The 24612-nt window shown below is 60.8% G+C and overlaps 1 protein-coding gene and 1 long non-coding RNA gene across 9 annotated transcripts in view; one reads left to right on the top strand and one right to left on the bottom strand.

Annotated features, from left to right (window-relative positions):
• The first annotated feature begins 3145 nt into the window (after positions 1-3145).
• Positions 3146-24612, top strand: part of LOC120610949 (uncharacterized) — a 29653-nt gene continuing 8186 nt past the window's right edge. Inside the window, exons 1-6 of one of the 6 annotated variants that reach the window (XR_005655034.1) lie at positions 3146-4436; positions 5664-6354; positions 6477-7162; positions 7320-7572; positions 8015-9836; positions 13491-15196. This is a non-coding gene — a long non-coding RNA (uncharacterized LOC120610949). Of the gene's footprint in view, positions 4437-4751; positions 6355-6476; positions 7163-7319; positions 7573-8014; positions 9837-13490; positions 16004-17429; positions 17902-24612 lie in introns of those variants that run through there. The other 5 variants (XR_005655031.1, XR_005655033.1, XR_005655036.1 and 2 more) reach the window with 5 other exon arrangements.
• The window catches only part of PPP2R3B (protein phosphatase 2 regulatory subunit B''beta), a 34143-nt gene continuing 18611 nt past the window's right edge, over positions 9081-24612 (bottom strand). For 2 of the 3 annotated variants that reach the window (XM_039873288.1, XM_039873287.1), the window contains 11 exons: positions 18866-18969; positions 18594-18696; positions 17171-17245; positions 15823-15909; positions 15190-15346; positions 13645-13693; positions 13244-13333; positions 12804-12979; positions 11719-11837; positions 11480-11580; positions 9081-9820 (listed from right to left, as the gene is read on the bottom strand). In XM_039873288.1, coding sequence (XP_039729222.1) covers positions 9670-9820; positions 11480-11580; positions 11719-11837; positions 12804-12979; positions 13244-13333; positions 13645-13693; positions 15190-15346; positions 15823-15909; positions 17171-17245; positions 18594-18696; positions 18866-18969 — 1212 coding nt within the window. In that variant the 3' untranslated portion in view covers positions 9081-9669. Of the gene's footprint in view, positions 9821-11479; positions 11581-11718; positions 11838-12803; positions 12980-13243; positions 13334-13644; positions 13694-15189; positions 15409-15822; positions 15910-17170; positions 17246-18593; positions 18697-18865; positions 18970-24612 lie in introns of all 3 variants that reach the window. The other variant, XM_039873286.1, reaches the window with a different exon arrangement.

A 24612-nucleotide genomic window follows, 5' to 3' on the forward strand; every position in this document is an offset into this window, starting at 1 on the left:
TGAGGGTTAACCCCAAGCTCCGCCCATAGGCTCCTCGCCCTATGAGGCCCAGCCCTCGGAGCCCCGCCCCGGGTCACCTCGCGTCTGCAGCGGCTTCGCTGGTCCCCACTTGACCTCGGGGTGGACCAGGCACACGCGCTGGGTCCCGGCCGGCAGCAGAGGCTCCCTCCTCAGCAGCTCCTCCACGTCCTCCTCCTCTTGCTCCGCACCTTCCTGCTCCTCGTCCTCCTCCGTTCCCGCTCGGCGCCTCCGGCCATCCGCACGTGGGCCCCGGCCTCCGCCCCCTCGTCCCTGCAAATCCCCTGGGTCCCCGGGGCCGAAGGCGGTCAGTGCGCGCTCGGGCCAAGGTGGCAGCCGTGGAGCGACCCTCAGAGCCCCGCGGCCGCGAACCACGCGAGAGAGGCAGACCCCCGGGCGGACGGCGGCCCGCAGGGCCCACATCCCGCGTCCGTCCGAACGCAGAGGGGCGGGGCCTCGGGGCGAGCTCCCGTGCGGACTCCCCATTGGCCGTCCGCCGTCACGTGCTTGCCGCCGCCTGATTGGTGGGGAGCTGGCTCCGCCGGGAAGCGCTTGTCCGCCCGGGGCGCTGCCGGCGATTCCCGCTCCCCACTCACACCTTCGCGCGGGTTCGGGGGTCCCAAACGCTGTCTTGCGGGTCCAAGTGCGGGCCCGGGGCCCCAGATTTTGCCTTGGGGGCCCGAATTCTGGCTTCGGGTCTCGAGTCCAGTTTGGGAAGGTTCCGAATGCTGCTTGGAGATTTCGATCCAGTCGGGGAGTTCTTAGTCTATGTTAGTATCCTGAGTGTGGTCCCTTTCCATTCCTGGGGGACTCGAACCCTGCCTTGAGGGTCCCATTTCATCCCTGGAGGTCACAGACCCAGTCTTGGGAGGTCGGAGCCAGTCCTCGGGGGTTTCGGGCCCTACCTTGGGGGTGCCATCTGATGCCGTCCTCAGGGGTCCCCAATGTTTGAGGGGCTTCCGAAGTTGCGCTGGCAGCCTGAGTGGCCTCGAGGGTCCCAGGCCCTGCCTTCGGGTACGAATCCGGCTGGCCGATGTGTCTTGGGAGATGACAGCAGAGCCCACTGTCTAGCAAACTGAGAGAAGGGCTAGTTTCAAACAAGTGGGGAGGGACTTGTTTTTACAGAAAAGTTTTAATTCACACGTTGTTTTTTAAACGTCTGCAGAAAGCATAGCCCTTCTAACATTTCAGGAGACGGTGTTACATCATTCTGACAGAATGAGGACACGCCGGAGGGCTGTACAGATGCAGGAAGACGCATTCTGAACGAATGTGATCCTGCTACGCATATTAGAAATTTATTAGTCAGAAAGGAAATGGGTCAACTCTTAGAATACTGACCTGGCGTTGGCCGTGAAGCCATGGGCAGGTGATCATTCCTGGGCGCCATTTCCCTGTTGATAGAATGACAGACTGATTTAAAACTTAGAATAACAATTCACGATATTGTGAATTTTGGTGATTGATAGCCTGTGGCTGGTCCCCCTGCCGCTCCATCACGACGGCTTGAGACAGCAAGATGGCAAAGGAATGAGGACAAATGTGTCCATAAAAAAACGAGGTCCCTTGTCTCAGCAAGGCTGCCTTTGGGGGAGGCATCCTCTGAGATGTTGAGGTGCAGGCAGAGACCCCAGAGATCAGATGGGAACATACTGTGGTCTTGTCATGCTGCCTGGCTTGAGATTCGGGCAGATCACCTCATTCCACCTCTAGACAGAGTGCTGTGTCATTTTGGGACCAACGCAGTGGGGGCGGATTCCTGAGCACTCATTGTGTGTTGGGCTTTGCTTTCCTTTGCCAATGTCTGGTTGCTGTCCTGGCTGGATCACCAGCATTGTCCCCGAAGCTTCAGCAGCTCTTTTGGGGGGCGGGGCAGGGAAGCAGTGAGGAGTAACATTGTTGATAATGAGGTAATGTATTTTTGCTGCTTTATTATTGACAGTATGTAATATGACTGTTGGTAGGGGTACAAGTGACAATTGCAGATGTAATTGGTGCTGTGACAGGTATGCGGATTGTAGGCTCTCTGAAACACCCAAACATGGACAACTGTGCATCTAATGTCAAGGAGAATTGGTGATTTACCTCTGCGCCCTCACAACCACTAAACAATGCCCTACGATATTGTACCTCCTGTGAGTTTAGTCCTTTCCAATTTTCTTTCATCGTTTTACTTTGGTAAAACAATTTCTTTTCTCTAATGATAAAAATTTTAAATGTCTGGTGGTAGGCTGTGTACTCAAAGTCCCCGGTTTGGAATTGTCTGCACCCTTGAGAAAGATTTAAGGAGTGAGCTGTCATTTGGCTGTGTCACTACATGGTTTGCAGCTGCAATTTGTCTCAGTGGGAGGTCTGGCCAAGACGTGATAAAACCCGTATCTATCTCCAAGGGCAGTGGCCATGACGGTGCTTGTTAATAAGAGATTTGCGATGATGAGAACCTGGCCAAGTTTATGTACATTTTTTATATGGGTTCTAAAATGTGTTTTTCCCTCTGAGGAAGAAAGTAACATTTATGTAGATAATTAGAAGGTGCAGAAAAGAACACAAAATAGAAATCACTTAAAATGTGAGCACACAGATAACCACATAGTACATCTCAGCCATGTAACATTTTTTTCTGAGTATTTCCCATCTGTGGTCGGATGAATCCACCTATGTGGAACCCAGAGATACAAAGGGCTGACTATATGTGCGTGTATAGTTTTAAAATTTTTATTCAGAGTGGATTCACATTATATATACTGTGTTTTTAAATTTTTTAAACTTAAAACATATCCTGAGTATACTTTCAATAAGTACTCAGCACGGTGTATTTTGGGCTGACCACAATGTGACTCGATGGTTATTTTATAGTTAATTTTATATTTTATAACATTTATAAAATTCATGTTTATATTTTATAATACCTAATGTTAATTGGGCTATAATTTCGTAGTTTCATACTGAAAGTAAATAACATCACCACTGTAATTTGTATTATATTTGTAGTGGACGGATCACTGAAATGTAGACAAGGCGCTAATTTTGGCTTCAAACATGAACGAGAACCTTCTAAAGCACAGGATAGGGGGCACAGCCAGGAGCTCGCACGGGGAGGGGGTGCTGTGGAGGGAAGGGGGCTGGGCACTGAGTGGGGGGGCCGGGAAGGAGGGGTCACCTGGTGAGGATATGTGACCCCAGGTGCGGGGACTGGGAGGTGGGGTCACCTGGTGAGTGAGGACATGTGGCCCCAGGTGCAGGGTTTGTGGGGCCATGTGGTGTCACCACATTTTTCTGGGTAAGTCTCAGGTCCAGAAGAGACCCCATGTCTGCTGCTGCCCTGCAGTATCCCCCCCTTTCTGATTGCTCCAGAGCGAGAACGCGGGGTGCTCTGACCCTGCCCTAACCCTGTGGTACCTCTCTCCTTTCTGAGGTCCTGTCCTGCTGACATGGGGACAGGGACCATTAAGGGGTGTGGGGTCTGTGTCCTGCTGAGGATCAAAACTCCTGCTGTCATTGGGGTGGCTGCTGTCTGGGGTCCTCTGAAGGAGCTCCGATAGCACCGCCCAGCCCCAGAAGGATGGTACCCTGTGAACAGTGAGGGTTTCGGTGATGGCCATAGGTGGGGAGCCTGTGCCCAGAGCCGTTTGTGAGACGCGGAAGGAGCCTCCCATATTCGTGACAAAGAGGAGTGGAATCGGAATCTCAGCTGGCAAGACGTCATAAAATCAAAAACGTTTGTCACGCGCGTCACGTGGCGTTTACTGGGTTGGCCCTGTTAGCGCGCGGCGGCCCTGCCGTGGGGTGCATCCGCGGTGTAGGCAGCCACCAGCAGCACCCCAGGGTACACCCGCTGCCCCTCCCTGCCCGGCTCCTGGCGCCCCGCCTGCCGCCTCTGCGGCTCTGGGTCCCTTTTCAGGGGGGCCGTCCGGCGTCCGGCACCTCGTGGTTTGGAAAAAGCAGACTTACGCGTCTGAAGCTTGGCCTGTTCTGTGGCTGGAGAACCCGCATTGTGGGGGTGCGGGGGTGTACCTGGGGCGGATAATGAGGACCCGACCCGACCCCCGCAGCCCTGTGGCCACCTTCCTCTGCCGTGCCGACGCCTCCAGGGGACTCCCCGCGCCCCGTCCTGCTCGCTCAGCGCTGGCGCCGCCTGCCCCGTGCGTGCGGAGGGCGCTTCCGGCCCCAGGCGGCCGTGCAGGGTAGACCCGGGACCTCAAGGGCCCCGTGGCGTCCAGGCCCGCGTGGGCGCACGCCGCCTCCCTTGGTTCTGTGTCTGAACTCAGGAAAATGGCTTTTACCCGATCGTGGGGCCGGGACCCTTCTGGAAGGGGTCCAGGGACAATGTCTGGGACTCCACGGAGCTGCTCGTGCAGTGGCTGCGCTCACCACGCCATGCACCCCGCCCCCCCACCTGCTGGACACAGTCTCTGCAGGTCAGTGGGCCATCCCTGTGGGTGATCCCTATGGGGTCCTTGCACTGGCCGGTGGCCGCCACCGCGGAGGGAGGAGCTGCAGGCCAGGCTGAGAGGTCTGAGATGACCTGATGTCACTTCTCCTGTCCCTGAGGGCGGTGTCACGTCCGGGGGGGGGGCAGACGTCTCAGGGTGCTGGTGTGAGACGCAGAAGCCAGGGGAGAGAAGAACCAGGAGGGGCCACATGGAGAGGGGCACTGGGAGGTGGCCTACCCAGGCTCAGGGGGGAGCGCATCTTGGGAGGGGAGGGCGAGCAGAGGGGCGGGGAGGCACAAAGGGAGGGAGGGGAGGCCCACTAACCCCAGAGCAGGAGCACAGCTTGTCCTTTAAGTCTTTCCCGGAGGGACTGGGGCGCCAGTGACTCAGTGGGCACAGGGGACGCGATGGACAATGAAGGAGGACTGGGGCCTCCTGGCCCCGGGTCTGGCTCATCTGGTGTGTCCCGTCCCTCTGTCTCCATGAGAGGTCCCAGGATGGCTCACCTGGGCAGGAACAGGGAGTCAGCTATGCAGTTGGGTCTCTCCTGCCGTAAATTCAAGGTGCGTGTGTTCCAGCTTTTCGGCCACTGTCCCCTCCAAGGGCTACTATTCTGGCTTTCTGGCTCACCGACCGGGGCACAACATTTGGGGGGGGGTGCACATCAGACTGGGGCAGCTGATCGCCAGGTCTCCTGCCCCTTCTCGCTCAGCCCGCACTGCACAGCAGGCAGGGCGGTGGCGCCTGGGGCTGCATGCGTCGAGATCCGGCTGGAGTGTGAGCACTTGCCCGGTCAGCCGAGTGCTGACATTTAGTTTGTGGATGTGGATGCTGGGAGGGGTGGGTGCCCGCTGGCAGGAAATAACCCTTGCTTCCCCCTGGGGAGGGCAGGTCCTCTCCTATGGGGCATTGGTGGGTACAGACCCCTGGTGCCCGGCCTCCTCTCCACCCCATGGATGACCCAGGAGCCTTCACGAGGATCCCGTGGGCTGTGGCTTCCCGTTTCGGTCCCCGGCAGGTGGAGGTGGGTAACGAGGAGGAAAATCAGTACTTTAGAGACCAACACCAACTGCACCTTGTTTTCCACGGCAATGTCACAGGTGTGAAATGGGATTTCCAGGGGCGTCTTCTTTACATTTGTACGTTCCATTAGAAGGGCCCTGGGTGTCACCGTGGGTAATGACCCCCTCAAACTGACTCCCTCAATCTTAGGACCCAGCCCTGATGTGCCAGGACCCTCTGTGATGCGGCCGTGATGTCACACTCAGGGTGGGACCCTGCCCCTCCCAGGGTGGGACCCGTCCCCCAGGACCCCTCCCTGCACTCACAGGACCCAGTGCTGACGTGACGGGAGCCCTACTTTCTGAGAGATGGACAGACAGCTTCTCCCATCCACTAGGGGATGGACGGGTGGACGACAGGCCCATGTGCCCAGGGGTGGAGAGAGGGACCGTCAGGTTCATGCGAGCTGGTGCGGGTGAACACAGCTTGTCCTCTGCCTCCATCGAGGGCCTGGTCCTGTCCTGTCTGGGGCGGGGGCTTCTCCCCATCCTCACACAGACAAGTCCACTGTTTCCAGGTCATTTCAAGTGCAGACAGTGGGAAAGCACAGGTGAGTGAAAAGAGCAAGAAACCGCTCACCTCCGAGCTGAGACCCAGTTTTCTCCATCTTTGTTCTGTCCTTTGCCTTTTGACATTGTGCTCAGTTTGCAGAAATGCCACAGCAGCCCGGGGACCAGTTGTGTGAAGGCTTAGAATCAGCACAGCTTGCCCCAGGCGATTCCACTGGTCCTGGGGTGTCTGGGACCCTCTGCAGCCCGAAGCCTGCGGCTTCCTCTGTCCAGGGAGGTCCTTCCTACTTCTTCCAGCTTCTGGGGCCTCCAGACCACAGAAGGCTGCCAAGGTGGGGGATGGGCCTGGTGGGGGGTGGTCATGGACACTTTGTCACTGGAGCTGGACGGGAGAGGATGAACGCCAGACTTCAGAAGTGGGGGGGCCGAGAAACCCCTCCACACCGTCGTCCAGGCTGATTACTGCGGACAGACGAGGGGACCCACATCCTGCTTGAAGGCGCAGCACTGCGACCCGCACGTGCACGACACGGATGGTCTGGGCGCGGACCTCAGCATCGGCAATAGAGGAGTCGCCGGCGACGCTGTGTCCTTGTCCACGTGAGCTTGTGGTCAGGGGCTGTGCGCAGAGCAGGACCGAGGGGACCTAGGAGGACCTGGGGGCCGGGGTGGTTGCACTGAGGCCTGTCCACACCTCAGTGGGCGCCGCTCGCATTGCCTGCTCCTGTTGCTGTGGGGGTCCAAGCCCCGCACTCACAGCTCCCACTCGTGACCTTTTTCTCGTCCCCCTTTCCAAGTCTTTGTCCCTTGCTCCCGACCTTGTCCCCCTGTCCTATCTCCCCTTGTCTGAGCCACCCCAGGCCACATCCATGCTGCACCCCTGAGGCCCCGCCCCCTTTGAGCCCTGCCTGGTAGAAACCCCACCCACTGCACGTGCTTCTGCCGGCCTACACCCTGCGACCCCGCCCCCGCCCACCTGAGCCCGCCCCTCCATCGGCCCCGCCCCCACCTGAGCCCGCCCTGGGTGCGGGCTGTCTGCTGGAGGCCCGCGAGCCGGAGGAGGGGCCCGCCCGGCGGAGGGCTGCCGCCTGGCTTCTCCCACGCGTCCAGCATCCAGCGGGGCCCTGTCCGCTCGGCCAGGTAAGAGGCTGGGGGTGCTGGGGTCAGCGGCGTAGGACGGGGTGGTGCTGCGACGAAGGGGGAGCCCAAAGCCCCGGACACGGCTCTGGGGCACTGGGGGCGGAGTGGCCTCATGAAGGCTGTGTCCTGCCCGTGTCCCCTTCTCTCCACGTCCCAGGTCCTCGCCCACCTCTCGGGTCCTCTCTCGCTGGAAGACGCACCCACTTCGAGGACTCCCTCCCCGAGGGCCTGCTGGCCTTTGGAGAGGCAGGAACCCTGCTGTCTGCCGCTGTCTGGATGCAGAGAGAAGTGGCCTAGGGGGAGAGGAGCCCACCGGCCACAGCCCGCGGGTGACATGTGCAAGAGCTGCCTTCGGCCTCACAGTGGACACCCCGGCCTGATCCGCAGCAGCCAATGGACCAAGGAGAGAGGTGACCAGGGGCCGCTAGAGGCCGGAGGGGTGGCGTCCCCCGTGGGGGGGCAGGGTCTGTGCTAGGGCAGCTGTCCCGAGTCTGCCCACGTGTTTCTGTGCTCAGTCCCACCGGTGTTTCCCACCCGTCCCCGAGCGCGGAGCTTGGGCGTAGCTGCAGTCTCAAGGTCCCGCTGTCCCTTCAGGGGTGCTCATCACAGGGGCTGTCACAGGGGCTCCCACCGGGGTCTGGGATGGGGGATACTTCATCTGGTGGCCGGGCTGGTGTGCCAGCATCTGCTGTGCTGGCAGAACGTGCGCCGTGGTGTAGGGGACGCCTCAGCCTCCCAATGGCCCAGGACTGCCCACGTCCCCAGTGCCGTGTCCTTCACTCATCTCCACCCGACTCCCTCCCCTCCTCCACCTGACTCCGTGTCCCTCTGACTCTGTCCTCGGCCCCCCAGGACTGTCCCGTCCACGGCTCCTGCTCCGGCCTGGTCTCCCCTCTCAGCCTCTCAACAGGGATGGAGGCCTGAGATGGACCTGGGTCCCTCGGAAACTGCTGGGGCTGTGACCTGCTCCTCCTGGCCACTGGATAAGGGTGGAGGACTCCTGGGCCGGTGTCTGTCCTCTGCAGGGACATCTCTGATGTCTACTTCCTGTTCTCCAAGGACTGCACAAACTCTTCCAGTGAGGACGTCAAGGTGGAGTGAGTGCTTGCCTGGGTGTGTCCTGGGGGGCGTGGGTGGTGGCTGAGCAGGGCACGGACTGCTAGAGAGGACGCGACCAGGCCGTGTGGGTATGACTGGGGCCACGCGGGGCTCCCTCTTCTTGCTGATGCCCTGGGGCCTGGCTTGTGGAGGCAGGACACCCGTCAAATGGGGTCTCCCAGGTGACCTGTCCCCACATGGCCTATGCGCCCTGTGGGGACAGGAGCAGGTGTCAGGACACTCGGCATCGGGGAACCAGGGCTGCCAAGGGCCAGTGACATGGGGCTTGCTGTATGTGCTGGCTGTGTAGACGGGTCACTGAGTGTTTGCCCTGTGGGTGGGCCGCCCAGGGGCTGGCCGCGTTGCTGTGGGGCTGAGGGCCCCTGGCCGGCCCGGGTGCTCTGACCGTGCTGGGAGGGTGCAGGTCTGGGGCCCTTGGGGGCCTTGGCATCGCTCCTGGTTCCTGCCCAGCTGCCCCTAAGCCCCATCCCATGTGAACCCAGCTTCTGCAGGGCTCAGGAGTCACCGCCTGCAGAGGAGTGACTGGGTCATGTTACCCCTCCTCCCGAGGGCTGCGCAGGGAGGGTGGCCGTGGCTAGGGGACCCCAGGGCTGCAGTGCCCGCTTCACTGCCCAGGACAGGCTCGCTGCTGGGACCTGTTAGGCCCAGGTTCTGAGACCTGCACCAGCTGGCTTCCTGCCCCGCCCCCCGCATGAGCCATCCCCATTCTGGTGACACCGCTGTCTGCTGCCAGCGTCCCCTTTGTGAACTGTGCCGGTCTGTGTCACTGGCTTCCGGCCAGGTGAGCTGAGCCTGTGGCTGAAAACCCTTAAATTATTTATTTCAAAATACAAACGTGACCTCATGAAACGACCTTAAAGCTCTCTGCACAGCAAATAAAAGCAACATTACCCGTTGTGTACATTCCGGGGGGTCGGCCGGAAGAGCGGGGTCACCCCTCCCGCACCGCGTGGGCCATGGCGCAGCCGCCCTGGGCCCGGGGATGCGCAGGCGGAGGCGCCAGCTCCTGCAAGCTCTGGACTCAGGATGCCCGAAGTCCGTGCGGGTCCCCAGCCCTGCAGGGGGCCCCTGGAGAGGAAACCGGTCCCCTCGCGAGGGCCTCGCCAGCATGTGGTGCGCCTCCGGGTGCAGCGGAGGAGCGGGGCAGCGGGCGGGGCGGCCAGCGTTCGCGGAGTCCCCGGGGGGTCGCCCTCGTGGAGTCCAGGACGGTGGGACACGCCTCCGTGCCCCTCTCGGATCAGCCTCCGAGCCGAATAAATGACGCTGGCCGTCCCCCACAATGCGCCTCGTCTCCTGTGAACGCGCCCACTGCCAAACTGCTTTGTTTGTTTTGACACAGAAGCCGCTGCACCCTGCGCATGGCCGCGGGCAGTCCCTCGAGGCCATGGTCACGAGGGCGGCAGGTCGTCGTCTCCACACTCGTAGTCGTACAGGTCGACGGAGCCCAGTGCAGATGGCGCCTCGAAGAAGGGCCTCTGGGCCAGCGGAGACCGCCGAGCGCTCAGCTTGTGCTCCACGGGGCTGAGCTCTGCCTCGTACCTGCGGGGAGCAGGAGGTGAGACAGACGAGCGGGAGGTGAGACAGACGCAGGCGGGGCCCTGTGCCGACGCCCCGGGGGACGTAGGGACGGCACCTGGGGGGCTGGGAATGGCAGCCTGGACCCGGGGAGGCCCCTCCTGCAGTCAGACCCACCAGGGAGGGTGCCCTCCCGCCCAGCAGGTGACCCCGGGCAGCCACCAGCTCGGAGCACAGGTCACTGACTGCAGGCCCCGACACAGCTCTGCTGAATACCACCCACGGGTGACGTACAGTTCTCCACAAATGCTATGCTGCCAGATACAGGAGAGAAGGGGCAGGAGGCAGCGTCCTGACACCAAACGCCACTGTCACAAGATGAACGACATGCAGTTCTTGCAAACGGAGCCAATGACGTTTGCGAACAGGGCACATGTATCTTGCATAAAAGAGGCTCAGCACGACAAGGGGCACTGCCTTAGGACTGCCAAGAGGGTCAGCCGTCACCCGCCACGCGGACCAACATATCCTGCCATGCGGACCAACATATCCCGCCACGCGGACCAACATCACCCGCCACGCTGATCAACATTCCCCGCCACGCGGACCAACATATCCTGCCGCGCTCAGCTCCAGCGCTCGGCGCACGCTGCCACCGAGAACAGGCTGTGCAGACACGCGTCTACACAGCAGGACAGGTGGGAAAGCATGCACCCATGGCCAGGGGCTCGCGGCAAGCACGCCGAGCCTGTCTGATGGCGTGAACAGTGCTGGAGCAAACACATCTGCGTGTGTGAAAACGGACCTCAGTGCCCCGCACACCCACAGCAACCAAATGTAATGGACCAAACGTAAATGAAAGCACTATCACTTCTAGAAGAAAGTCTTCATAGCTTTTCTCAGATTTCTCACGATTTCTCAGATATGACATCAAAAGCCCAGGAAATAAAGCCTACAAACTGATAAATGGCGCTTCGTCACAATGAACAGAACTACGTTAGATGAAGAGGTGTAACAAACAGGTAGGGTTGCTAACAAACCACGCAGCCCATAAGGACTTGTGTCCAGAAGACATAACCCTTAAAATCCAATAACCACAAAATAAATACATTCATATATCAAAGTTGTTATTGAAAAAAAACCCGGTAACCAACCAACCCCAAATGAAGAATGGGAGACGAGGTGCTTCACCCAAAAGATACATCTGTACTGGGCTGACAAGGACACGGCAGGGACCAGCTGAAACATGAGACACTACACCGCAGCGGCTCCGGGGAGGACGTGCAGCAAGTGGACCCTCAGCCGGGCTACTGGGGACGCAAAGTGCCTCAGCCGGCTGGGAGAGAGTGGGCAGGTGCTTACACAGGTAAAAGCAGTCACCACGGAGCCACTCCAAGCCCACGACGACGCCCACCCGTGAGCCACGCCCACCGGCATCTCACCCCGGACACCTCCAGGTACGGAGCGGGGAGAGACTTACACAGAGAGCAGTGTGAATGTTTCATGGTGGCTTTGTCCTCATAAAATTGCCTGAAACTGGAAGCAAAGCCACCCCCATGCCATCACCTGATAGTAACCACTGTGTTACCAAACCGGGGACACTGCTTAGCACTGAGATGAACGGGCTCCTGCTGTCCCTTTGCCCCATCTCCTCCCGGCCCCCCTCCTCGCGTCCCCACTCACCCGTCCTCCCACGGCTCCCCCCTCCTCGCCACCAGGATGTCGTACTCCTCCGCCGCGTACTTCTCCCAGTCCGAGAGCTCGGGGCCTTCGCTCTCGCTCTCCTACGTCAGACGCGGGTCAGGGTGCGCGCGGGTCAGGGTGCGCGCGGGCCGCTGGGCCGCTTTGGGGCCACCCGCGCGCTCCCGGCCCGCTCGCCCTTGGAGGCCGCCCCTCGCACGCGCCCCAGCCCGGCCGCTCACCCTGAGCAGGGACGCCTGCTCTCTCTGCTCGTGATCCAGGTACTTCTCGATGTTGAAGAAGGTGTCGAAGAAGACGTTGGCGAGCTTGCAGCTCTTCAGGTCGTGCAGCGTGATCTTCCCTGAGGAGGCGGACGCTTTAGACACGGCACTGCGTGCACTTCCAAAGCGGGTTTTGGGTGCAGCCACAGGCCTTGAGAAACGTGGCAAGACACTGTGTTCTGATGCAAGCTGACGTGGAAAGTGGACACTAGGGGGTTCCGGGCTGGACGGTGGTGGGTGGGGCAGAGCAGAGTCCTGGGGTCCTGTGTGCTCCCGCAGCCCAAGTGGACAGAGCACAGGGAGGGCAGCAGCTCTGGCCACCAGGGGGCAGTACACACACAACGGAGACTCTGCACAGGAGGGACCGGGGCCCCAGAACCATGCAGCTACAGCCAGACCAGGACTCCAGGACCTGGAACGCAGCACCGACTGAGGCGTCCAAGTTCAGAGACTGTCTCCCGCTGTCCCTTCGACCTCAGGTGTCCCTGGGTCCCCCATGTGCGGCCGTCAGCCTCCCCTTGTAGGGCATCTCAGGTGAGGGGTGTCAGGGCACCCCTGGTGGACCTGGGGTTCCCTGTACTGGGTGGGGGACGGCACAGGGCTGGGACTCAAGCTGCCTGGGGACAAGGTGCAGAACCAAGTGGCACATGACCGCAGCATGCCCCACACCAGGGGTCCCAGGCTAGGTCTCTCGTGATGAGCGATCCTGGCACCGAGGGACAGGGGGACATGGAAGTGGGGTCAGGGACAGCCACTTTCCTGGCCCAGGGAAAGTATGTGTGCCTACCCTACAGGACAGGGTCCCGTCATGGGAAGGCGGAGGGGAACAGGAAGAAATGGGACACACCCTGAGCTGTGTCAAAACGTAGTGACCGTCCACCAGACGAGAGGGCTGAGGTCCCAGGTGCTGCCCTGGGCGCTGTCTCCAGCGACAGGAATTTGGTACGAGCCTCCCTGAGGCCCCGCCCAGCGGTCACCAACTCGGAGCAGGGACACCCTGCCTGAGTGGGTGTCGCACCTCACAGGGTGTCCTCTTCAGCTGTTACCTTCGTTCTGGGGCTTCACCAGGTCCAGCATCTGGCAGAGGCAGTCCTCAAAGGGCAGGGCCTCGATGGCCATGCTGTCCAGCCGGCGACACTGCTCCTCGTAGAAATACTCCAGCTCGAACATGGACAGTGCCCCGTCCCCATCCAGGTCCATGCAGCGGAACCAGTACTCGATGCTGCGGCCACGGCGGACAGGGCGGGCCTCGTCAGCCTGGCCGCTCAGCGCAGACCCCACCTGCCCGGCCAACTCCACCCGGCAAGGAGCTGCCTAGGACAACCTGCCAGGCGAGGACCCTGCCTGGGACACATGCCATCTGGGGCCTCTGCCTGGGACTGACCTCCCCCAGGATGGTCCCCAGGTGGCGCCCTTGCTCAGGGGTGACAACTAGCCCACGCTGCCCTGCTCCGCCAGGGGACCCGGGACGCTGGCCGACACCTACCTGGTCGGGGTTTTCTTGTCTTCCTCAGAGATCAGAAACCAGACAAAGTCAGCGTAGCTTATTTTCCCTTCTTTTTGCACCTTTCTACCTCTGGGGTCGGGCCGGGATCGAGAGACAAGATGTGTCAGGGGGGAGCAGTGTGAGGTCGCAGACCCCTGCCCACCCCTTCCTGTGACGCGTGTGTCCCCCTTCCTCATGACCTCACGTGACAAAGGTGTGTCCCCTCATTTATGATCTCGTGTGACAGGTGTGTGTCCTCCCTATGACCTGGTGTGACAGCAGCACGTGGGCCCCCCTTACTCAGAACACGACAAGCTTGTATCAGGGTGCGAGACGGAACTGGACACGCACACCAGACACTGCGGCCGGCAGACACACAGGCACCTGCGGGACACACGTACCGCGTCACCGCTCCCGAGAAGACCCTCTCGATCATCTTGGTGGATATGGCTGTGAAGGAGGAGTGAGCCGTGAGCCGCCCGGGGCCAGCACCTGCCGTCGCCTCAGACGCCCGTGGGCAGCACCCCGGGACCCCGAGCTCCGGCACATGCCACCCCAGGACCCGCCAGGGCTTTCCGGTCCCAGTCCCAGGGGCCGGAGCCCCAGTCAGAGCCACAGGTGAGAGAAGCTGACCCGGGAACCCTGACGGTGCGACTGTGAGCACACAGCTTGTGGTCCCAGCCTGAGACGCTCCGCTTCCGGCCACCCTTGCTGCTGATGAGAGCGAACGCACTGCCTGCGAGGCGGCTACCACGGTGAACGTGAGGGCCGCTGCGTTCCTGTGCTGGGCCACCATCACGGGGACCCCAGACAGGGTGGCTCAGATGGTGGGAGTTACCCCTCCTCGTCTTGGAGCCTGGACGTCTGAAGTCAAGGTCTCATCAAGGTCTGTTTGTCCTGGGGCCTCTCTCTGGTGTGTGGATGCTGCCTTTTCCCCGTGTCCGCGCATGGACATCCCTGTGTGTGTGTGTCTGTGTTCTCGTCCACTCCTCTTACAAGGACACAGTCCTATTGGATCAAGGCCCGCCTTGGTGACCCCATTGTACCTTCGTCCCTGCTGTAAAGACCTATCTCCATATCCGGCCACGTTCTGAGGTCCTGGGGGTGATGGCTCCAACATACAAATTTTGAGGGACACAATTCAATCCACAGCTATGCCCACAAGAGGAGGAAATGAAAACACAGTCTCTCCCCATCCCGAATCACCCCAACTCAATGAAAGCCACTCCTGATGGGAAGGACTGGATGGTGTTACAGGCTGAACTCTGTCCCCCAAAAAGAGAGGTCCGTGTCCTGATCTTCAGGATCTCAGCATAGAGCCTTGTCTGGAAACAGGGTCTTTGTGGATGTGACTAAGTGAAGGGTCTGAGATGAGTCCTTCTAGAGCAGGTGGCCCTACACCCAGTGACAGTGTCCTTGTAAGAGACTGACGAAGTGACAAAGACACAGAGGAGAAGCCATGTGGAGATGGAGGCAGAGATGGGAGGGACATGGCCACCAGCCCAGGGATGCCTGGAGACCCCACAAGCTAGAAGGGGCAGAAAGGACTGTCCCCTGGACCCTGTGGAGGGAGTGAGGCCCTGAGATACCTTGCTGTCACCCTGCTGGTCTGAGAACTGGTAGGACAATCCCCGATACCCGGGGACAGACCAAGGAGACCTGGGTGAGGTGCCCTGGTCAGGTGTGCAGGGGTCCTGACAACAGGCGCACACTGGCTCCATGCCTGCCTGCTGCAGGCGCCATGTCCCCGCCCCATGTCTCCGCCCTGTCTCCCGTGTGTCCTGCTGCAGGGACCTATGTGCCCGTGCACCCTGTGTCTGCTGTGTGTCCTGCAGCCACAGGCGGCCCCAGGAGGGGCAGTGGGGAGGACACGGCCGGCTGCGAGGCGGCAGGCCCAGCCCCCGAGAGCGGGCGAGTGCGCGCCACTGCGCAGGGCCGGCGCTCACCATGGTCGTTGTGCCGCGCCAGGTCCTGCGCGTCGATGAGCAGGTCGTGGTCAGTGTCCAGCTCCCAGAACTTGCAGTAGATGACGTAGAAGTGCTCGTAGGAGAAGAAGTCCGTCAGCTGGTTGATGTCCGCTTCCTCTTCCAGCAGCGCCACGTTCTGCCAAGGAAACCGCGAGAGGCCTGCGGCTCCTGCGGGCGCCCCGGGGACCTCGCACGGGCCTGCGGAGGGCGCAGAGCTGGGCGGGACCTGCTCGAGGGGCCGGGGCGCTGCACCGCGGTCAGGGCTGCGTGTGGGCTGTGGGGCCAGCGCTTGGAGCGCGAATGCTGCATGGCTGGGGCCGTGGGCACGGGCAGCTCAGCGCCCCGGGCTCATTACCCGGCATGCACTGAACCTCGGCGCCAGGGGCGCCCCCCCACCCCACTCCGCACCCCTATTCCCACGGGCCGTGCCTCCTGGATGGGTGGATGGGCAGTGCATGACGTGTGGAGGGCTGGATAAAAGCGTGAACAGATGGCCGGAGAAGCAGATGGGTGACGCATGGAAGGACAGAAAGATGCAGACAGGTGATGCGTGGGAGGACGGACAGAAGGTGCGTGGCCGCGTCAGGAGGCCCCGCCCCCTCGCCGGCCCACCTGCAGGAAGGTGCTCCTCCGCAGCTCTGCACACGTGATCCTCCCGGACCAGGACCGGTTGACCGTGTAGAAGATCCTCTGAATGACCTGCGGGAATGTGCTGTCAGACCGGCCGGGGTCTCCGGGCTGCAGGACCACCACGTCGCCGGCAGAGGGCGCCCGCCCCGCACGAAGGACACAGGTGGGCCGCAGATGCAGTGGGCGCGCGCCACGGCAGGAGGGGCTGCTGGGGCAGGGATGGGGCGGTAGGCAGTCCACCGGGGCTGGAAGTCCTCACAGCAAGTGGTTAAACCAAAGTCACAACGCCCTAAACTTCCACCAACACTGAGCACGGAGTGAAAACAACACAGTCAAGGCTGGACAAACACCTCCGACTACGCAGTGAGGCCCGGTGTGTGCGCAAGGCTCGGCAGATGAAGACACCCTCACCTGTCCTCACCTGTCCTGACCTGTCCCGTCCTAGGACGTCCCCTCACCTGTCCTCACATTGGGCATTTTCTCACCTGTCCTGGTCCCAGGATGGCCCCTCACCTGTTCTCATCTAGAATGGTCCTTCGCCTGTCCTCACCTAAGATGTCCCACCCTAGGACGCCCCTTCATTTGTCCCTGGGTAGTGGGGACAGAATGTGCACATGCAGTGCCCTACATATCAATACACAGCCTCATTTACAGTCAACACGGGAAGCTGCCGGTGCAGAGACGGTGACAACGAAGACACACTGAGTGTGTGGCCCCATGACACACGGGGCTCCTCACGTGTGTACCCTGTGTGTCAGGGGACGCCAGGTGCTCCCAGCCAGAGCCCACGGCACACATTGGGCTGCCCAGAGCAGCATGCTGCGTGTGGGCCTGGTGTGTAGGTGGATGTCCGCGGACAGGAGCGAGACCCGTGTCCCGGGCTGTGCTCTGACTAGGGGAGCCCGGGACAGGGCTCGGCCGTGCCATCCGCTGTGTCCCCAGGCCCGGTCAGTGCCCAGCGCATGATGCTCGGAGAGCACAGTGATTTGGGAACCGGCGAGTGTGCTCCCCTAACGCTAAAACGTCCCACATGCTGCGTGGCCCCAGGCCAGCCTTTCTGGCTGGGTGCCGGGGAGAAGGCAGGGTCCGTGGCGCGTCCCCCTCGCACCCGCCCCACACCAGCATGATGCCAGGTGTGCAGCGAGGGCCACCAGGCGGTGTAGAGCACGCCTGCTCGGTGTCGGTTAGACACGGCTGCCCGCAGCCCCTTGGCGCGGGCCCCAGAACAGGGCCCAGTGTTTTGTGTCTGGGCGAGCACACGGGGTGCCCCTCTGCAGGCTGTCGGCTGGCCGGCCCTGGGCACCTAGGAAGCAGCAGGCGAGGTACTCACTGTGGTGATGTAGCGAGAGTGGAAGTCCGCTGCCTCCTTCAGGAAAGCCAGCCCGGGGTGCGTGTCCACCACGTCCTGCGCATGGGCAGAGTGGTCAGTGCGGGGCCGCGCCTGGGCCTCCGGCCCGGCCCGGTCTGCAAACACCCAGCCACACTGTGGCCTCCGGGGGGCCATGTCAGGCAACTGCAGCCAGCCAGCCGCCCCGGGCCCAGGACACGCCTGGCACCCGAGGTGACAGCTGTCACTCCGCCTCTCGCAGCAGGGTCACTGATCACAGACACACGAGGACCGATGCGCCGTCCACACAAAACTGAACTAGCCGCACGCGATGGACCGTCACAAACACAGGGGCCCTCGGACCACCCCGCTGGGACGGCGCTGGCGGCTTCGGTTCCTCGTGACAACTGAGTGAGCATCTTCTAACCCTTAATGGAGCCGCTGCCGTCACCTCCCAGCTGCGACATGCACTGAACTGTTTCACAGTAGAGACTCGCGTGGGAGACGCCAGCTCCTGCGACACTGTGACCTGTTTTAGGCAGAAAGGCCCGTGCCCAGGGCCAGCCTTCCCTATGTCTCAGACCCTCCGTGGCCCACGGGGACAGAACAGGAAGTGTCTGCACCCTCCTGTCCTACAGGTCAGAATGGCCACTCGTCAAACTAGCCTCATGGGAGGCGTCACCCACGGGAGGGGTCAGACTCCAGGTCCATGCGGCATAGACGGGGTGGGTATGCATGCCATGAGGGCAGAAGTCTACATACAGTAAGGCAAAGGGGTGAATAGTACCCATGTGAGCAAGACGCAGTGAGGTGTGTGAGCTGCTAAAGACAAAGGGGTGAGGTGCAAAATGGTGGCCTGGCATGTACCTCTTGAAAAGGCATATGGTGTGGGGAGCTGCACCTACAGGAAGGGGTGAGTCGTCTGCGGTGTAAATGCGGTGAGAATCATTAGCTGGAATGGAGTTACACTCAGTGTAAACTGAAGTGAAATTTTAGTAATTTTATCTGGCGTAAACGAGTGAGCACAGACAGGGAGTGTGTCGCAGTGTGAAGCGGGGTAGTGGGTATGAGTATGAATGGGAGTGAAGTGGAGGTCACGGGTGCTCGCAGAGGTGAGTGTGTGAGAGCTGTGGAGCAAAGGGTAGAGTGCACATGCGTGTGGAATGGATGAGAATCCGTCATTGTGAAGCCAGGAGTGGAGTGGTTCTGTGGTGGCAAGCCGAAGTGGTGGAGTGGGTGAGGCAGGGCGCTGAGGCCGGGTGCAGTGCCAAGCGGCGAGCAAATTAGGTGAGGTGTGAAGCAGAGGTGAGTGGTTGCGGTGTGAGCAGAGGGTGAGTGGGTGGAGTGTAGGCAGGGGCTGAAATTGGTCTGCAGTGTAAACAGTGCTGTGCCTTCAGGAGGCGCAAGGTGTCTCCGGGAGCTGTACCTGCAGGAAGGGGATAAAGTCCTCCTGCACCAGGTAGTTGCAGCCGGGGCTCATGAGCAGGTGGACGAACCGGGCAGCGTCGTCGTGACAGTTCTGCAGGATCCTGGAAGTGCAGAGGGCGTCTGCATGTCCTCACACACGGGCGACCACAGGGCCTGCCGCAGCCTGTGGCTCAGGCTCGGCCACACGGGGCGCAAACGGGAGGGGGCTGCAGAAGGACCGCGGTGTCGCCCCCTGCTGTGCCCACCCCGCCCCGGCGACCCCGGACTCACTTCCTCCACATGGCGATAAACTTGTGCACGGAGACGGAGCCGGTGCGTTCCCCGCCGGCTCCACAGAAGAGAGGTCCCTTCCAGTAGAGGGGGCAGCCACACGCCTGCGGGGGGAGGAAGGGGTCAGCCACGGGGCCCCGGCACCCACCTCGAGGTTCCCCGCAACGCAGCCAACGGACACTACTGTGGGAGGCCCACGGACCCCTGCAGCCAGGGAGGTGACACAGGCTTCTCCAGCTGTCCCACGCGATGCCGCCAAGGGGTCAGGGCTGCTGGGACAGACCACATCCCAAGTGGGACACGGTAGGTCAGCAATGCCAATGGGCAGATCCCCAACTCTGGACATGAAGCAGCTTCTGAGCACCCACAGGTGGGACGACAATGAGGTAAACTAGAGCACTGTGAATGCGACACTTGACTACACCTCAGGGAACACAGCGGTGACCAGGCTGCCGCTCCCCGCGTCACACACGTGCCCCGCGTCAGACACGTGCCGCAGGAAAGGAGGCTGAAGTCAGCGCTCTGAACTTCTACCTCAAACGAGTAAAAAAAGATGGAAAAATTATAAAGCACACATGAAAGACAAAGCAGCAAATACTTAACACAGAAAATCAATAAAACCCAAAGTCAGCTCTTTGAAAAGATTTTAAACAGTGAATCACCCCTTAGCAAAACTCTCTGAGGACAGAAAAAACACAAAATACCAACGTCAGCGGCCACATCAGGTCCCAGGGCACTAGGCAGGCAGGAAGTGGATACTCTGTGTAACTTTATGGCAATGAACGCAGCTACTGAGCTGAAGGGACAGATGGCTGGACTATGCGTGTAACCCACAGTGACACAAAAGAAAAACGGAACAGCTCTATACTGCTTCAAGGATGTGAACCCGTCATTTAAGTTTCCCACAGCGAGAATTCCAGCTGCAGAGGCTTTGCCAATGACCTGCACCGTCCACGGAAGAAACCGCACGGATCGCAGAGACGCTTCCCGAGAATGAACGTAAGGGACACTTCCCGGTTCTCATTTGAAGCTGCACATCCTAGAGCCTGAAGCAGGTCAAGGTCACGAGGAAAACCACAGGCCAGTCCCCGTTCGCGAACTCGCACGCAAAACCCTACCCACAACACACATGAGCGCGCTGCATTCAGCAATAAAAACAGAGCCACCGCTGACGCCACAGCCCAGCCGACTGGGAAGAGAGGGAACAGCACGTTGTGACGACGGCCATCCACAGACTCTTGCAGCTCGCGTCGGACACGGGGCAGCCGTGACCTCCCTCCTGGAGCACGGCGGGAAGAGGCCAGCTCGGGTGCCAGGGCGGGAGAGGTGACAGACACAGAGGGGGACGGCAAGAGGCGGAGTGCCTGGAGGTCACCAATGCCTCACGCGGCGCGCGCCGAGCCCGAGCTGCACGGCAGGAGAATCCGCGGGCAAGGACAGCGCACAAGCGGGGAGTAGCGTCAACACGTTGGCAGTGAGCAACTGGAAGACGACATTCCTGACAGTGCCATACGTCCAACGCATGGAAAAAACTCATCCTACAAATAAATCTAACCCGAAACGCACGAGCCATCTCTGCGAGGAGAAACTGCAGAGCCCGCAGGAGAGGGACTCCCGCGGGTGGGACTGAGCTCCGTCTCGGGTCAGTGACTCCGCACGCGACCCCACGTGTGGGCTGGATGCACGGCAGTCAGTGCTCAGCGCGGTGCTTTGTCTGTCTGTTCTGTACAGACAGCCGCGCTCACTTTAACAGGCTGCTCCAGACTTACCGTGCTGAAGGCTGTGTCAGGCGAGGCGGGATAGGCATGCGCCTGGGAGGGGACAGGGGACAGGGCTCAGGGGCCCAGGGGCTGACCTCACACTGTCAACCCTCGGTGGGAAGGAACGATCTTTGCAGGAGCATGCCGGGTCAAAGGGCAAAGCCTGCCGCATGGGCCCCGCTCCTGGAGGACACGCTGGAGCACCGGCCCCTCCCCCAGGACACAGAGCAGGTCAACAGCAGACGGGACCTGCACACGAACGCCCCGGCCTGCGGAAGGTCTACGAGGCTGTGTCCGTCACACGCCTCACGTGCAGGGTTCCTAAAAACAGCAAAGCAACAGAACAGGCACGCAGCAGCAACCGACGGACGTGCACCGGCCCCAAGGAAAGAACAAGGCGCCAGCGGGCGGGAGGCAGGCTCCACGGCGACAGCGACGCTCAGGGGGCAGGGGCTGAGTGTGCGGGATGGCAGCACGCACGTGTGCGACGGCCACGCCCAGCACGGCAGCTGCTGGCTAGGGCGCACAGCGCAGGGGACGGGCCACAGCCGCCCGGGGACGCGGGCTGGCAGTGTCCACTGAGGGTGACCCTCACAGACCCCACGGACACCGGCTGTCCTCGAAGGAGGACACCTGCACAGGTGAGCCTCACAGTTGTGAAGACGTGGCCGAGGTGTTCCTGGTGACCTCACCAGACGCCCCAGGTGGAACGACGCGGGCTGCAGCCGGGAACGGGGGGAAGGTGCGTGCACTGTGGGGGCCCAGCGAGGAAGGGTCACGGGCAGCGCTGGGGAGCTGCTCTTGCACCTCGAGGGGCACTGGCGGTGGGCACAGGGGGATGGCACCCGCTGTGGTGCACGGTGGCCACGTGGGTGTGTGAGCTCACTGGCCTGAGGACTGGGCTGACAACGGCACTGTGGTCCGTCACAGTGCGTGCGCAGTGCGTGCCCTGTGGTCTGTGCTCTCCGCCATGGGTGACGCCGCATGCACCAGGCCTCGTCCTGGCAGGCCACGCCCCGCGGGCCACACCAGCAGGGCACGCCCCCCGACAGGTGCCAGGTGCAGAGACCCCACTTCCCAGGACAGGAGCAAACCCCAGCCAGTGTGGCCAAGCTCGGCACCACCCTTTAGACCCATAACGGACAAAACGAGTACACAATCTGCGGAAATGGAAACGTTTGAAACACTGGAACTGAGGGCACAACCCGACACTGGGGAGCGGGACCCACGTCCACGCTCGCGGCCGCTGACCCGGCGCAGGACCGCGTCTGGGCCCGCGGAAGCGGACTGGAGTCGCTGTGCCCCAGCCCGCACGTCCAAGTCAGAAAGCAACGAGAGGACAGTGTCCAAAGAAGCTGCATATTTTGAAAAAGGAGATGATGAAATTCTAAATAGCTTGTGGGGCAAAGGAGAAACCACCAGACAAACTGGAATGCAGGCGCCGTGGGTGAAGGTGAGGACCCGCGCGGCCGTGGGGGGCAGGGCACCAGCCCCCCGCAGAATGCACAGCACGGAGTGCTCCCCTGGGCAAAGCCGCCTCGCCGAGTGGCTGCAGAGAGAAGCTAAACCTATGGCAGCAGAAGACAGGAAATGATAAAGACTGGAAATCAACGTGATAGGAAATCATTAGGAAAAAAGCACTAGAAGTGAAAGCAAGTTCTTGGGACAGACCAGAAAAATGCATTTCTGGCCAAAGTGATGGAGAACAGGGGAAAAGACACAGCAACAGCAACGTCAGAGATGGCAGAGAGGACGTCAGCGCAGACCGCAGAGATGGCAGAGAGGACGTCAGCGCAGACCGCGAAAATCTGACAAAGAACATTATGGCAGTCAACTCCCCGGCTCAGAACGGGACAGGACTTTCGGCAGACGCACAGCATCGTGGCTCACGCGACGTGTCTGCCGGGAGAAACTGACGCCGCGTTAGGTCCTTTCCAGACAGAAGACCCCAACCTCCGTGGCAGACGGGCACACTCCACTGATTAACTAAAAATGACACCGATTCTAAGCGAGTGCGTCCAGAACAGAGAAGAACGAGGAACACTTCCCCTCCGACTGCGAGGCCAGCTGCCCTGGCGCCCAGCCAGCCACAGAACAGATGAAACTGCAGAGCAGCGTCTCCGGTGAACCTACAGCCCTGACGAGACGCCGGCGATCAGAACCCGAAAGCGCAGAGAAAGGAGGAAACGGGACTTCTCCAAGGACGCACGGCTGTGCAGCGGGACCGATAATTCACGCTGTCGCAGACGAAGGAAGGGAACCCGCACGGCCACCACGGTGTGTGCACAGCAGCGCTGCCCACAGAGGCACGACTTTAAAGAGGAAAAGAGCTCCCAGCGGACTGGAAATAGAAAGGAGCTCGCAAGGGCATCTATGAAAACCCCGCAGCTGCTACCGCGCCTCACGCTCGGAGGCTGACGGTCCCTAAGACGGGGCAGGGGTGAGGGTGCCACGCCCCGTGCAGGCCTCCCACGTGCCACACCGGTGGCCGTGCTTGGTGAAGCCACACCGGTTCCCCGCGACATGGCTCCGGTGCCAGCCATCCCGGCACAGGACGTGCGAGTGCTGGTACAGGGCGCGGCCCCTGGAAAGCAAGCGCGAGGGGCCCCTGTCCACAGGGACCTGCCCCTGCGCGTCTGCTCTGCAGTCCACACACAGCAGCTGCCTGGTGGCAGGGCTGCCCCTCGTCCCCCAGCAGGAGAAAAATTCGTAAGAAAACAGGTAGCTGTCACGGCACCCCAGCTGGGTGACACTCCAGGTCACCCTAGTTCTCTTGGAGGCCCCAACGAAAATGTGGAAACTGCTTTTACCGCCAAAGCTGTCCCTTCATCCAGACACAGGCCAAGGAGCAGCTCGACCCTGGACCTAGCAGCTCAGATGGACGTCCAGACAGGTGACCGGTGCGGCCACCGGAGGAAGCACGGTGTGACGTGCAGGACGTGACTGGAGGGGACGGCTGTGTGAGAACGGCGGGCATGCAGGGGGCGGGAGGACGGCGTGTGGCCTCAGGGCTCCAGGCCGAGTCGGGAGCTGGAAGCCTCGGTGACGGCACGTTTGCAATGCAAAGGCAGCTGTGAGGGAAAGAGCACGCAGACATTGCAGGGGGGTGGTGGCAGACGCACCCCCACCACGGGGCCTCGGACACCCCGCAGCGCCGGGCACAGGCGGTGGGGGGCTGGGGCGCACGGTTGGGCAGTGGCGTGGGAACTGCCCGTGCGCACGGCCCAGGCCCAGGTGGACTCTGCCACGCTGTCCACTGAGACAGGAACGGAGAGCTGCTGATTCTGTCGTGGGTCAAGGCCAGGCACTAAACGTCAGCCTGAGTATTTTTTCACTTTTTTACACATCTATAACCAACCATAAGACAGTTTTTAACGTTTTAACAAACACTTTAAATGTTACAAAACACTGAAAATCTTTCCCACTGAGTGAGACTGACTCCACGGCCATTTTCATGGTTCCAGACTATGGAGCAAAGTGAGGCCTGCCCATACTGACATGCAGTGACCTCCAAGATGTCACGTTCACCAAAACCACCCAGGGGTAGACTAGTACGCTACTGCTTATCCAAGGGGAGAAATTAAACGTGGGCACGTGCTCACCTGCATGCGCGGGTTCGCATCTGCACGCGTTAAACTTCAACAACAGTACAAGCAACACTAGGAAACCTCTCACTGACCAGGGAGGAAGGAAACAGTCAACAGACGGACAGAACGTGGGCCCAGCTGAAGATGCCTGCTTTTTAGATTTGACCTTAAAACCATGTGCGTTTCCACAAACTTATGAAACAAAACTTTCCACATGCTTTAGAAAACGCCGTCCCTAACAGAAGGGAACCCTGCCCCCACACGTGCTAAGGCCAGTGCTACCCTAACCCGAAGCAGACACAGGAGCAACAAGGAAACTGCCAGCGTCTCAGAAACGCAGATGCGCAAATCCTCAGCAAAATGCCAGCAAACAGAATCCAGCACCACATAAGAAGGTGAC

This window comes from Pteropus medius, unplaced genomic scaffold (assembly GCF_902729225.1).
Source record: "Pteropus medius unplaced genomic scaffold, Ma_sr-lr_union100, whole genome shotgun sequence".
NCBI lineage: Eukaryota > Metazoa > Chordata > Mammalia > Chiroptera > Pteropodidae > Pteropus > Pteropus medius.